The sequence below is a fragment of the Tamandua tetradactyla genome, chromosome 10, assembly GCF_023851605.1.
Source record: "Tamandua tetradactyla isolate mTamTet1 chromosome 10, mTamTet1.pri, whole genome shotgun sequence".
Taxonomy (NCBI): domain Eukaryota; kingdom Metazoa; phylum Chordata; class Mammalia; order Pilosa; family Myrmecophagidae; genus Tamandua; species Tamandua tetradactyla.
The window spans coordinates 25163489-25176817 of NC_135336.1; the positions used below are offsets into that span (position 1 = coordinate 25163489).

A 13329-nucleotide genomic window follows, 5' to 3' on the forward strand; every position below is an offset into this window, starting at 1 on the left:
AACAGACCTATCGTTTAAAGTGGAAACCTTTGATTAGATTGTTTTCATGGAGATGTCGCATGCTTAATCGTGGGTGTGGCCTTTTGGTTAGATGTAAATGTGATTCCACCCATTCAAGGTGGGTCTTGATGAGTTTACTAGAGTTCTTTAAAGGGGGAAACATTTTGGAGAAAGCTCAGAAATGACATAGACACAGACATTTGGAGATTGACAGAAATAACCTATATTCTAAGCAAGGAGTCACAACATCATATGTTGTATCTTTCTTTTCCTTCATCTCTAAGTCTTATTTTCTAATTTCTCTTAATATCTTCTTTAAGCCATTGGTTGTTTAAGAGTATACTACTTAATTTTCACATATTTGTAAATCTTCCAGTTTTCCTTATGTTATTGAGTTCCAGCTTCATTCTATTATAAATCAAGAGAAGTTATTTTGTATGATTTCAACATTTTAAAATTTGAGACTTCTCTTATGCTCTAATATGTGATCTGTCCTGGAAAATGATCTATGTACCCTTGAAATGAATGTGTATTGTGCTGTTGCTGGGCATTTTATAAATGTCTATTAGATCTAGTTGACTTATAGTGTTGTTTGTCTGCTATTTCCTAGTTGAGCTTCTGTCTAGATGTTCTATCATGTATTGAAAGTAGAATATTGAAATCTTCAACTATTACTGTAGAACTGTCCATTTCTTCTCTCAATTCTGTCAGTTGTTGCTGCATATATTTTGGATCTTGTTGTTACGTACATATATAATTGTTATATCTTCTTGTTGATTGACCTTTTTATCAAAATATAATCCCCTTCTTTGTCTTTTTTAACAGTCTTTGATTTAAGGTCTACATTGTTTGAGTTCAGCAACCCCAGCTCTGTTTGGATTACCATTTTCAAGGAATATTTTTTCCCATCCTTTTACTTTCAATCTGTTTATATCTTTGGGTCTGTGGTAGCTAGGTTCAGGTGTCAACTTGGCCAGGTGATTATGCTCCTTTGTTCTGTTTCTGTGGACCTACATCATCAATATGTGAAATTCATCTATGGTTGATTACATTTGCAGTGGAAGGGGAGTGCCTTCAACAATAAATGAGGTTTAATTTAATTAGCTGGAAACTTAAAAGAGAGAAGTCGGAGGAGAGTTCAACAGCTCAGCATATCTCAACTCAGCACTAGCAGCACTCCAGATGTTTGGAGATGCAGAAAGGAATCACCCCAGGGAAAGTTGTTGGAACCCGGAAGCAAGGAGAGAAGGTTAGCAGACATTGCCGTGTGCCTTCCCATGTAACAGAGAACCTCAGATGAAGGTTAGCTGCCTTTTCTCTGAGAATTATAAATTCTTAACTAAATAAATCCCCTTATTAAAAGCTGATCCATTTCTGGTATGTTGCATTCTGGGAGCTTTAGCAAACTGAAGCAGGATCTAAGATGAGTCTCTTGTAAAAAGTATACAATTGAATCATGACTCTTTATCCATTCTGCCAGTCATTGCCTTTTGACTGGAGAGTTTAATCCATTTATATTTAAGGTAATTACTGATAAGGCAGGACTTGTTTCTGCCATTTTGCTAATTGTCTTTTATAGCTTTATACCTCTTTTTGTCACTCCTTTCCTTCATATCTGCCTCCCTTTTTGTTTAGGTAATCTCTTATAATGACTCATTTAGAATTACTTCTTATTTCCTTTTGTGTAAACTTTTTAGATATTTTCTTTATGGTTACAATGGGGATTACATTTAACACCCTACATCTATTATAATTTAGTTTATATTGATACCAACTTAACTTCAGTGGGCAAACTTACCCTGTTCCTATGTCCATTTGTTCTCCCCTTTATGTTGTTCTTGACACAAATTGCATCTTATATGTTGTATGCCCAGTAACAAGGTTTTGTGCTTGTTTTTATGCATTTGAATTTTAAACCATCTAAGAAATAAGACATTACAAATGAAAAATCCAATATTACTAGCATTTATATTTACCCAAATAGCTACCTAACCCAGAGATCTTTATTTCTTTTCATAACTTCATACAATTGTCTAGTGCCCTTTCTTTTCAACATGACAGACTCCCTTTAGCATTTCTTGCAAGTTAAGTCATGTGATAATGAATTCCTTCAGCTTTTGTTTATCTTTATCTGTAAATGTCTTCATTTCTCCCTCATTTTTATCAATAATTCCCTCATTTTTGAAGGATAATATTGCCATATATATGATTACTGAAACATTTTTACTATCAGCACTTTAAATTTGACCTCTCACTGCTTTATCGACTTAATGTTTTCTGGTGAGAAATCAGATGTTGGTCTTATTAAGGATTCCTTGTATATAATATGTTGCATCTCTGGCTGCCTTCAGGATTCTCTCTTTGTTCTTGGTATTCAATATTTGATTATAATGTCTCAGTGTAGATCTCTCAGTAGATCCTGAGTTCCTTCCCTAGAAGACAGAGGTTTGGGGGAGTCAGGCCAACCTACATTGGTATACCTAGGGGATGCAGTTATTCAAGCAGCCCATAAAAATTTGTAAAGAAATTTTTGGCAATTAGAACAATATTTAAAAGGTGATAGGTGGTGAGGATGAATTGATTAATGAACAAGTACATGGAAGAAATTGACAGTAAAGTAATAGGTGATGATGAGTGAGAATCAATGAAATTATCAGGAAAATAGTATAAGCTAGTTCCATTTAAATATTACACATCTATATCAGAAAGGTAAATTGTACTCACCTCTTCATTATTACTTATCACAGGGATTATGATCGGGAACAGTTTGCTGATAACCAAATCCCACTACTGGTAATAGGCACTAAACTGGACCAGATTCATGAAAACAAGCGCCATGAAGTTTTGACCAGGACTGCTTTCCTGGCTGAAGATTTCAATGCAGAAGAGATTAATTTGGTGTGTATTTTCACTGATTCATGTTTGTATTATTAACAAGTAAAGGCAAACCAGAGGCTTAAGTCATATATTCTAGTGAATGAAGCTTTAAGTCATATATTCTACTTGAGGTATTTGGGTTCTAGTCCAAAAGTAGTCAAGATAGGAATCAACATGTCAGACTGTCAAATAGACACAGTGACTTTTGGCTTCCTTGTATGCTGATTTCTTATAAACTGAAAAATTACCACAATGATCCTGAAATGGTCCATGTTCAAACTTTATTCTATAAATAATGTAAATCATAGTCTTTTTCATGAGAGGTTTTTAAAAAATCACAACAAAATCAAAATAAGTAAATTAAAGTGACAAAGAAGTGTCATGATAATGTACCGTGATTGTTCTTGCTTCAGAAAAGCATCTTAGCTTCTTAAACTGAAATATGTTCTAAATGGCAACTGTGTTAGGTTGCAGGCTGCCAGAATACAATATACCAGTTCTGGAAAGGCTTTTTAAAAGGGGAGTTTAATAAGTTACAAGTTTACAGTTCTAAGGAAGTGAAAGTACCAAAATTAAGGCACCAACAAGAGGTTACCTTCACTCAAGAAAGGCCGATGGGTCAGGAACACTTTTTCAGCTGGGTGTCATGTGACTGGCATCTGCTGGTCCCTTGCTCCTAGCTCCATAGCTTTTAGCCTCTTTTCTTATGGGGGTTCCTCACTTTACTTCTCCAGGACTGGCTTTCACCTCTTGGCTTCCCTTGGCTTTCTCCAGGTTCTGGCTTGCTTAATGTCTCATGGCAATGTCTGCTGGGCTCCAAGCATCTCCAAACATCTGTGTCTCTGTTCTCCATGGGTCTGCATCCATGTCAACTCTGCTGTGAAGTTTCTGTCAGCTCTGAGGCTTTTCTGTTGTTTCTGGCTCTCCAAAATGTTTCCTCATTTAAAGATTCCAGTAATCTAATCAAGACCCACCTGAAATGGGTGAAATCACATCTCCATCTAATCAAAGGTCACACCCACAATTGAGTGTGCCACATCTCCATGGAGATAGTCTAATCGAAAATTTCCAACCTATAATATTAAATCAGTATTAAAAGAAACAGCTACCTCCACAAGATTGAGTCAGGATTAAAACATGGCTTTTCTGGGGTACATAATACTTTCAAACTGGCTCAGCATCCAAACAGATAAATTGCTAAAATGACAAACTTTTCAAAGTGCTTCATAAGCACAAGTTTGTATCGACTTCTGTGTACATAGAGAACTGAGTCCCTTCCTGAGATAGCTAGCTCATTTTGAACTAGAGCTAACTGCTAACAAGGCTAAGAAACAATTCTCATACATGCCAATTAGTGTTATTCAGAGAAGGCTGTTTGCCAGCAGGTGCAGTCATGGTTTATATTTCTTTGTTCTGAAGTATGATTTATACAGCATATTCACTACACAGACATTCCTGACCTGTGGCAGTGGTGGTGGTGCTGTAAGTAATGGCTAGTATCTGTTGAGCACTTATCATGTGCTGAGCACTGTTCTCGTGCTTTACATGATTATCTTACATGTGTCACCGTCACATGCGCCTTATGAGGTAGGTACCATTTTTGTCCCCATTTTAAAAATTAAGACTAGCAATAAAGGTCAGGTAGGCCAAGGTTTCAACCTAGGCACTCTGACTCCAGAGCCTGCACTCTACAATCCAGTCCATTTTCTTCTTAATTTTCCTTCATTTAAAATTTAGAATTTTGGTGCTGAAAGAATTTTTAGAAATCTAAAACAAAGTTATTCAAACCTGTCTGTATAATATTACCAACAGTACCTGTGACAATTTTGAATAACTGCCTCACAGCTAGGGCTTTTTATTCATAAGGATGACAAGAAGCTCAAGAAAGTTTAGCAATGACTCAGGGGATTCTGATGCCCTTAATCTATAAATCAACACTTGAGAACATTGCTTAGTTAAAACCAGCTCCTACTTCCAAGACTCAGGTTGCTTCTGTCTACCATTCCATTATCTTGTACATTCTTTGCAGTAGAGGGTGCCCTATCTTTCTCAACTGCTGCCATGCAATATTCCATGTAAAAGTCCCAGGTAGTCAGCACTGGACCAGGATACTCCAGAGGATTCTATATAGAATATTTAATATCCTTGTAGGAGAAGTATTGAAATTACTTTGTTTTAACAAAATTTCCACATGGAAGAAAATTTATCACTGAATATACTTAATTTGTTCCAGTGCTTACTTTTAATGTATTTCAAAATGCATCTATTTCTAGTGCCTGTGGGTTTCTGTGATTTAGACAATCTAGATATATGTTATTCTGTTTTCCTTTGCAAAAGCAGAGCCATCTTTTTCAGTAAGCAAGTTGTTAGCAAGACTAGAAAGATATTCAAGTGGTGAAACTTTAGTATATACGGTCTCCAGTCATACACAGCATACTTTTGATATACAGCCTCAAGAACACATCAGAAGCCATGGGAGAGGGTTTTGAGGATACAGGTAAGAAAATGTAAAAAGGAAAATTAGGTATTAGAGTTCTAAAAAGAAATAGTAGTCAGAAAGACTCAAATGAATGTAAGACCTCAAATAAGAAACTAAAGTAACTGTATTAATTCCAATATCATATTACCATATGAATTTACTTAAAATCATAGGAAAGTAAGAATATAATATAAATGTATAATTCTAAGGTAAAATCCAAGTTATATTTTACCTGAATAAATGGAAATTGCTCCAATTATAAAATAGGGGAAGGATTACTTATTTTTTTTAATTTTGTTAGGCTTATTGTATCTAGTTCAAATTTTTCTCTTATTTGTTTACTACAAGGTGGTCACACTGAAGTACCTTCCCTAGTTAAAATTCCTTTCTCAAGCTTAGACAAGCTACAAAGAGCTTTGGATTTCTTGCTTTACCTTCAACCATGAGCAATGGCAGTGGCCATTGCTCTCTTTTAGCTCTAAAATTCTCATCCTGAAATCATGGGATTTCTCTATCCTCATCAACTGGAAATTGTGGAGCCCCAGAATTAAGTATTAAGAGGAATTTGTTTATTTGTTTGCTCTTTGTTTTAGTTTTAATATTTTAGTACTCTTTTTCTTTTTTTTTTAACTTTTTTTAATTGTGAAAAGTAACATATATACAAAAAAGTTTCCAAGTACATTTTAACAAATAGTTAGACAACAGATTTTGAAGTTCAGTATAGGCTACAGTTCCACAATTTTTCATTTTTTTCTACTAGCTGCTCCAAGACACTGGAGACCAAAAGAAATATCAATATATTTATTCAGCAGTCATATTCATTTATTAAATCCTATCTTCTCTATTATACTCTTTCTTCTCTGTTTTTTTTTCTTTTTTGTGAAAAATAACATATATACAAAAAGCAATAAATTTCAAAATACATTGGAACAATTAGTTGTAGGATTTCAGAGTGTGGTATGGGTTACAATTCTATAATTTTAGATTTTTATTTCTATCTGCTCTAAGGTACTGGAGACTAAAAGAAATATTAATATACTGATTCAGCACTCATACTCATTTGTTAAACCTGACCTTCATCATCTTTGATCTTTCTCTCATTCTTTGGAGGTGTTTGGGCTGTGGCCGATCTAACTTTTCATGTTGGAAGGGGCTGTCGATAATATGGGATAGGGGAATGGAACTAGTTGCTAGTAGTGTTTTAATACTCTTATTTAGCTCTATCTGAACTCATTTCTGAAGTCTTTTTTTTTTTTTTGAGATTCTAATGCCTGTTATCAATATTCATTTTGACATATCTGACACAGGTCCATCTAAGGTCTATCTCTTATACGTCTACTGCTTTAGAAATATATTCAAATATTGGGGGTTTTGTTTGTTTGCTTGCTTGCTTTATAATTTTTTAAAATAATTTTTTAGTTTTTTTTAAACATAACAGCGTACAAACATGAACATTCTTACCATATGATCATTCCATTCTTGGTATAATTAAACAGTAACTCTCAGTATCATCACATAGTTGTATGTTCATCACCACAATCACCTCTCAGAACATTTGCATCAATCCAGAAAAAGAAATAAAAAGAAAAAAATTCGTACGTACCATACCCCCTCCCCCTCACCGATCACTAGCATTTCAATCTACTAAATTTATTTTAACATCAAATATTTTATTTAACATACAGTAGTTTGCAGGTTTATGTTTCAGTCTCTAATCCGTACGTGGAATTATCTTTGATATGTTAGGGGCATTTGTGTTAGAAATTCAATCTGATAGCATTATTTTAGGATGAAGAGAGAAGGGAATTAATATTTCAGTGCCTACTCTATGCCATTCATATAGTATCTCATTTAGTCTTCACAAGAAAATCCTATGAAATGGATATTGTTATCCCCATTTCACAAACAAGTTAGCTCAGCTTTAAAAGGTTCATTACCTAACTAATGTGATACAGCCTAGAAATTTAAAAGGTTTATTACCTACTAATGTGATACAGCCTAGAAATTAGGAATGATATTCAGATTTGGAGATTGCTGACTCCAAATTCTTAATTTTTCTTGTACTCTGATTTTTGAAAATTTTGTTGTCTCTTTAGTTTTGATTTGAAGATTGTATTATACTCTCTGACAAAAATTTAAAAATTGAGCTTTGAAATGTTGTATATGAATAAAATAGGTGCTCTTACTAAGTTCATTGGAAAGGTACCCTTTGGGCCTTAGAGATTACAAAATAGAATAAATGTGACAAAAATAATTTCAGTAATTTCCCAAGGGACACAGAGGATTTACACTTGGAAGGCATATTACATTCTTGCAAAGGAATCTGTGTAATATCCTTATAGTTTGGTCTTGGGTAGGATTTATGATAAAAATCAAAATACTCTCTCTTGAGATGGTAAGTCAGTGGTGGAATCCTGGGAGAAAGGGTAGTAAGCCTTTTTTTTCAAGTCTTTGCTGTACTGGTAATTATTTGATGTGCCAGACTCTTGTCTCTTCTAGACCCCATTTTTTCCCTATTTTTAAAAATCTTATTAAATAACAGTAATATATCTGTTGCTTATTATCTAAACATAGTGTTTTTGTGACCTGCCGAAAGATAGATGTAGTATCTTGCATTCATTCCATGAGTGAGAAACCCTAACAACTGTTCTATTTTTTGCTCTTCTAAACCCTTACTTTTATGCTTCCTGCTATTCATATGACTTGCATAGTACTTAATTAGTTGTGTACTGATCAGTAAGTAGTACTAAAAGTGAAGGATTTACTGTTTTTAATGTTCTATTTCTGATTTCTAGAGTAAACACAGATAGGTCACCTCATCTGATTAGCACTTCGTATAAGTGCAAAATTAACAATCCTATCTTCCTTTATTGAATTATTTGGTGACAAATGCATTAATTCAGTATCGTCTAAAACTGCTTAAATGACAGCAAGTGGCTTTATCTTCCTGTAGCACTTTCTTCTTGCTTCATGCATCATGATTTGAAACTGTTTTAATATGTTAAGAGTACCGTGCCTAATATTTTACTATAAAAATGTGCAACAGGAACAGTAATGACTAACAAAGAGCTTATGTTTCCTTACTTTAATTGTAAATTTTATGTTTTATCTTCCAGGATTGCACAAATCCACGATACTTAGCTGCAGGTTCTTCCAATGCAGTCAAACTTAGTAGGTTTTTTGATAAGGTAATGGCTTCAATTAAGTTATTTTTAAACTTAATTTATATATTAAGAGAGTTTAAATTCTGTGTAGAATGCTATTTCCCTTAATTCCTTTGTCCTAAACTTGGCAGCCTGCTTAATACCTGTTTTGATCCCTCTTTATCTGTTAGTATGATTGCTTAAGTCCTGCTGACATGTTCTTTCAGTTAAGGGTGAAAGCTGCTGGATTTAAATGAGGTTTGTGAAAAGCTACCTGATTTTCCTCCTTAAAACAATGTACATTTCCTCATTTTCTAGCTCTTTTTGTACTCATTCACTCCAAAAAGGCACTGAACTGAGGTGATTCTGCTTAAAGCCCTGAATTCTTTTTGCTCTACCAGCTATTAATATTTTCCACACAAATGTTCCTATTAATTTGTAAGGCTATATTGTCATCTTCTTTATTCTTTAATGTTTCTCTATCAGTAAACTTTGCATTCCAGTTATTGACTTTATGCTAGTATTATCCCAGTGTCCTGGACTGGAACGAGAATATAGAATAGCACACTAGAGCATTGTCTGTCTTTCCTCAACAAGGCCACATACTGCTTTGCACATAGTACTGACCAAGTTTAGGTTGTTTGACCAATGTTAACATTGCATAGTAAAATAAAATAAGGTATATTTCTGTACATAATGTTGCAAAAGATTAATTTCTGCATTATATTTCCTTTTAAGTATAGTCTCCCAAGAAAAACATTTCCTTCTTCCTATCTCTTCTTTATGAACCATTTTTCTTATGACCATTTAAGGCTATAATATTTGGTCCCTTTGTCCACTCTGTCACCATAAGATAAGTTCTCTCCCTTCCATATTTAATATTAGACCATTCAGAAAATTTTGCTTCTTTGCAAAATGTTTTACCTGGCTTGTGGTGAAAAGGTTACAGATGTGCTGAGATATTGACCCTCTCACTTCTCAGTGCAACGAGAGCGCTCTAGCTAGGTGATTGGCAGCCTTGTCATTCCCCAGTGTGCATATATTAGCTTTTTCTAAATGTGGTGTGCCATGACATGAAAAATGTTGGGAAGCACTACAAGGAATTAAATTTTCTCTTCACACTGTTTTCAACTTAAAATATAAGAATTCCATTTGATTAGATCTGTGGTCTCCATCTGACACAAAATTCTATCACTTAAGAGCCATATCTTTTAGATATATGTCTGTTCTAGTTTGAAAGCTGCTGGCATGTGGTGTACCTGAAACAGAATGGCTTTTAAAAAGGGGATTTTATTAAGCTGTAAGTTTATAGTTCTAAGGCTGTGAAAATGTCCAAATTAAAGTTGGGTTATGTAAATGTCCAAATTAAGGCATCCAGGGAAAGATTCCTTGGTTCAAGAAGGCTGATGATGTTCAGGGTTTCTCTCTCAACCTGATAGGCACATGGCGATGTCTGCTAGCTCTCTCTCCAGGAACCTTCAAAGGCTTCCCGGGGCTCATCCCTTCTGTTGGTTCTGTTGGTTCTGGTAGCTCTAAAGCCTTTTCCAAAATGGTTCCCTTTTAAAGGGCTCCAGTAAGCAACCCCACCTTGAATGGGTGGAGACACAACTCCATGGAAACCATTTAATCAGAAGTTATCAGCTACTATTGGGTGGGTCACATCTCCATAGAAACAATCAAAAACAGCCACCCAGCAATATTGAATGAGGATTAAAGAACTTGGCTTTTCTGAAGTATACACAGGTTCAAACTGGTACAATGTCTGATATGCAAAGATAAGTAATGTATTAATTTTGTAATTTATAAATAAGATGTAATAAATTGTAGCCTAGAGAGATAACGGCTTATGGACTAGTGGGAAACAAGTTGTCAGGCAAGACTCTATAAAAAAAAAATGTTATGAGGTGGAACTTGATTGATTTTAAGGAGGGAGCAAGATTTGGTAAGAGAAGGACACTAAGTTGGGGGTGAGGAATCATGAGCAATGGCAAAAAATTGCCTAAGTCACAACAAAAAGAGCATGGATTAGAAGGTGGGTCAGACCTCCTGACTGAGGTAGCTATCTGAAACCAAGGGATTGGCAGCTAGATCTAGAGTTTTACATAGTTTTCCATATGCTAGATCTTCCAGAATTTAGTCCACTTCAGGATTTCTTCTCATAGAAAGAGTCTGACCCCTTTTCCAGACTCCCTAGCTAGTATAATTCCTCTCCACTCTAGAATGACAGGATTTTCCTGTCCCAGCATAGAAAGAGGTAAAGGAGTCAGTCCTTTCTTTCTTGGTTTTCGTGGGGGAGAGTATTTTGAAATGTACACTAATCATGAACCAGCATTTCTACCTCAGAGGCCAGTGAATGCAACTTTGCTCTGGGTCTCTTGTGGCTGAAAGTAACCCATCATAGTCTTCAAAACAGAAGGAGAACCAGATGATGTGGCTCTCAGGTCAGCAGGAACAAACTGACCCAGGTCTGGAAGAAATACTCTGCTGTCATTGAGAGCAGTTCTTAGCTTCATCATTTAGATTTGCACATCATAAGAGTTCATCTCCAGCCATTCTGTATTCTTATCTAATCAGATAAGGATCAACTTTTCTTATTTATAGCAGCTCTGTGTAGAGAGGATAATAATGCCTCTGCAACCATTACACATTTTCAAGTATTTCTCAAGTATTGGAACAGAATTAATGATTTTTTTTAAATGTTTTTCGTCATCCAAAAACATTGTACTCGTCAACTCATTATGTTAGGACATATATTTTGAGGGTTTTTTTCTGAATAGTAGTGATGGATTTGTGTATCTCCAGCTACTGCTTTAATTTGTTGTCCTCTGACCCAATACAGACAATTCTGAAACTACTGACTTGAGTGTGTACTAAGTCCATAAAAAGAAACTAATTGACTGTTTTTAGTGTTGTGCCATCTGCCTGCACTCAGAAGCTACAGAATATATCACTGTGTTTATTGCAGGGATATAGCAGTTCACTACATTACACCATCACCTCTTTTGTACAGGAATAGTTGTACTATTGTTGTAGGAAATACTTTGTTTTTATCTGTGGATTCTGTTTGGTACCTGGTGATATTTCCCTTTTGGGGGTGACTGCTAGGAAATTGATAGCCAAATTTTCTGCCATACCCTAGGAATTGCATGGGATCTTATGTCTTTTGTTTCTTCATTTCAGTCATGGTCATTTAGTTGTTTCTGGTTCTTCGTTTAATTTTGATCCATTATTAATGCTTTCTGGAAGACTCCCACAGTCCTGAGCACAGTACCAAATTTTAATTCACTGTACCGAAGTCTAGAGCTATTCAAAAGGCTTTTTGTTTGGATATAAGCCTTTTAGTCCCATTAGTAACCATTACAGTTAGCCACTTTTTCCAGATATGTATACTGAGCCCTTAAAAATCTTTATTTGTTTCTTACAGGTCATAGAAAAGAGATACTTTCTAAGAGAGGGTAATCAGGTTGGTATCTATCTTTTCTTGGTAAAATGGAGTCATAAATCTGGAGCTGATATCCAAATTTATTTTCCAAAGCAGTTTTAAAATGTAGGGAGAATTCCCTTGTAAGTGCAAACAACTGTTTCTTCTGTCTGGTTAAATGCAAAAAGAGGGAAAATCAAGGTCTAAGAAACAAGAACCCAGGAATAAAGTTACGTTGTAAAATAATAAAAGGAAATCATATACTGAGTCCCCAAAGAGTTTACAATGACGTAAATAATTCATATAACACTCTGATAGGTGAATATTATGAGTCTATACCGTCATCCTCTCTGATTAAAATGACACTATCATCAGTTTGTTGACAAATCTTTTCTATTTTGGTAGAATTTATTTTCATATTTTAAGCTTCAGTGATTTTCTGAGTAAAATCTCAGAAAGCTCGTTCTTTAAGGTACTACTGGAGGACATATAGAAACAGAAAATAATAAAAAGATTTAAAAGGCTATTAGCATTTGAACTCTTCCTGCTTGCAACTTAATGTGATTATCTTTCTTGCCTGCAGATTCCAGGCTTTCCTGATAGAAAAAGGTTTGGGGGAGGAACATTAAAGAGCCTTCATTATGACTGAATTACACTCATCCTTTGGAAGAGTGAGCAAGTAGTGGTGATTTTTCACAGCTTTCTCTTGCTGTGTCAATTATTAACATCTCAGCCTTTTAATGAAATCATCTTGAAATGCCACCCTTCAGCCTCACCCTCTAATGGAAAATTGAAAGGAAGTGACAACGTGGGAGGTCCATGCTTTGTCCCCCTTCTCTCCATTCCTCACCTTTCTGTCCCCGTATATAGATTATGTAAAAGCCTTGCGGAAATATGAGATGTTGTCAAAATGGTGCAGTAAATGAGCAGTGACAGAGCGCTGCAGAGAAAATTTACTCTTTCCTAGAGCAGGAGGGTTTTTAATGGGTCTGTAATTTTCCCACACTGATTGCTGAAGGTTTAATTAAATACTTCAAAAATGTGTCTCTATTGTTTTACCTTCTTGAGGGGAAAAGTTATGTTAACCAGCCCTAAGTTGTCCACCCCAAACAATCTCTTTGTCATTTTCAAAGAAGCAAAATGGTGTTATTTAATTGTCTTCACCTTCATCACACACTGGGATGCCTAATAATAGCAACCCTTGTCTGCCTCTCTTTTTCTCCTTTTTGCAAATGGCTCGGTGGCTGGAAGAGGCAGACTAATAGCTGGAGTTAAATATAAATACAGATTAATAATACATAGAGAACAGCAGTACAAGAAAAGAAGAATTGTGTGAGAAACTGGCAGCTCTCTAAATCCTTCACTCTTTAGGTTACAGCTGTCTGCAGTCTCTTACTGTTTCTCTTTTG

The 13329-nt window shown here is 35.2% G+C and overlaps 1 protein-coding gene across 2 annotated transcripts in view; it reads left to right on the top strand.

The window, feature by feature from the left end:
• Positions 1-12962, top strand: part of RABL3 (RAB, member of RAS oncogene family like 3) — a 64716-nt gene extending 51754 nt beyond the window's left edge. Inside the window, exons 5-8 of one of the 2 annotated variants that reach the window (XM_077118210.1) lie at positions 2748-2898; positions 8473-8544; positions 11924-11962; positions 12504-12962. In XM_077118210.1, the coding sequence (XP_076974325.1) occupies positions 2748-2898; positions 8473-8544; positions 11924-11962; positions 12504-12569 (328 nt within the window). In that variant the 3' untranslated portion in view covers positions 12570-12962. The remainder of the gene's footprint in view (positions 1-2747; positions 2899-8472; positions 8545-11923; positions 11963-12503) is intronic. The other variant, XM_077118211.1, reaches the window with a different exon arrangement.
• Positions 12963-13329: the final 367 nt, after the last annotated feature.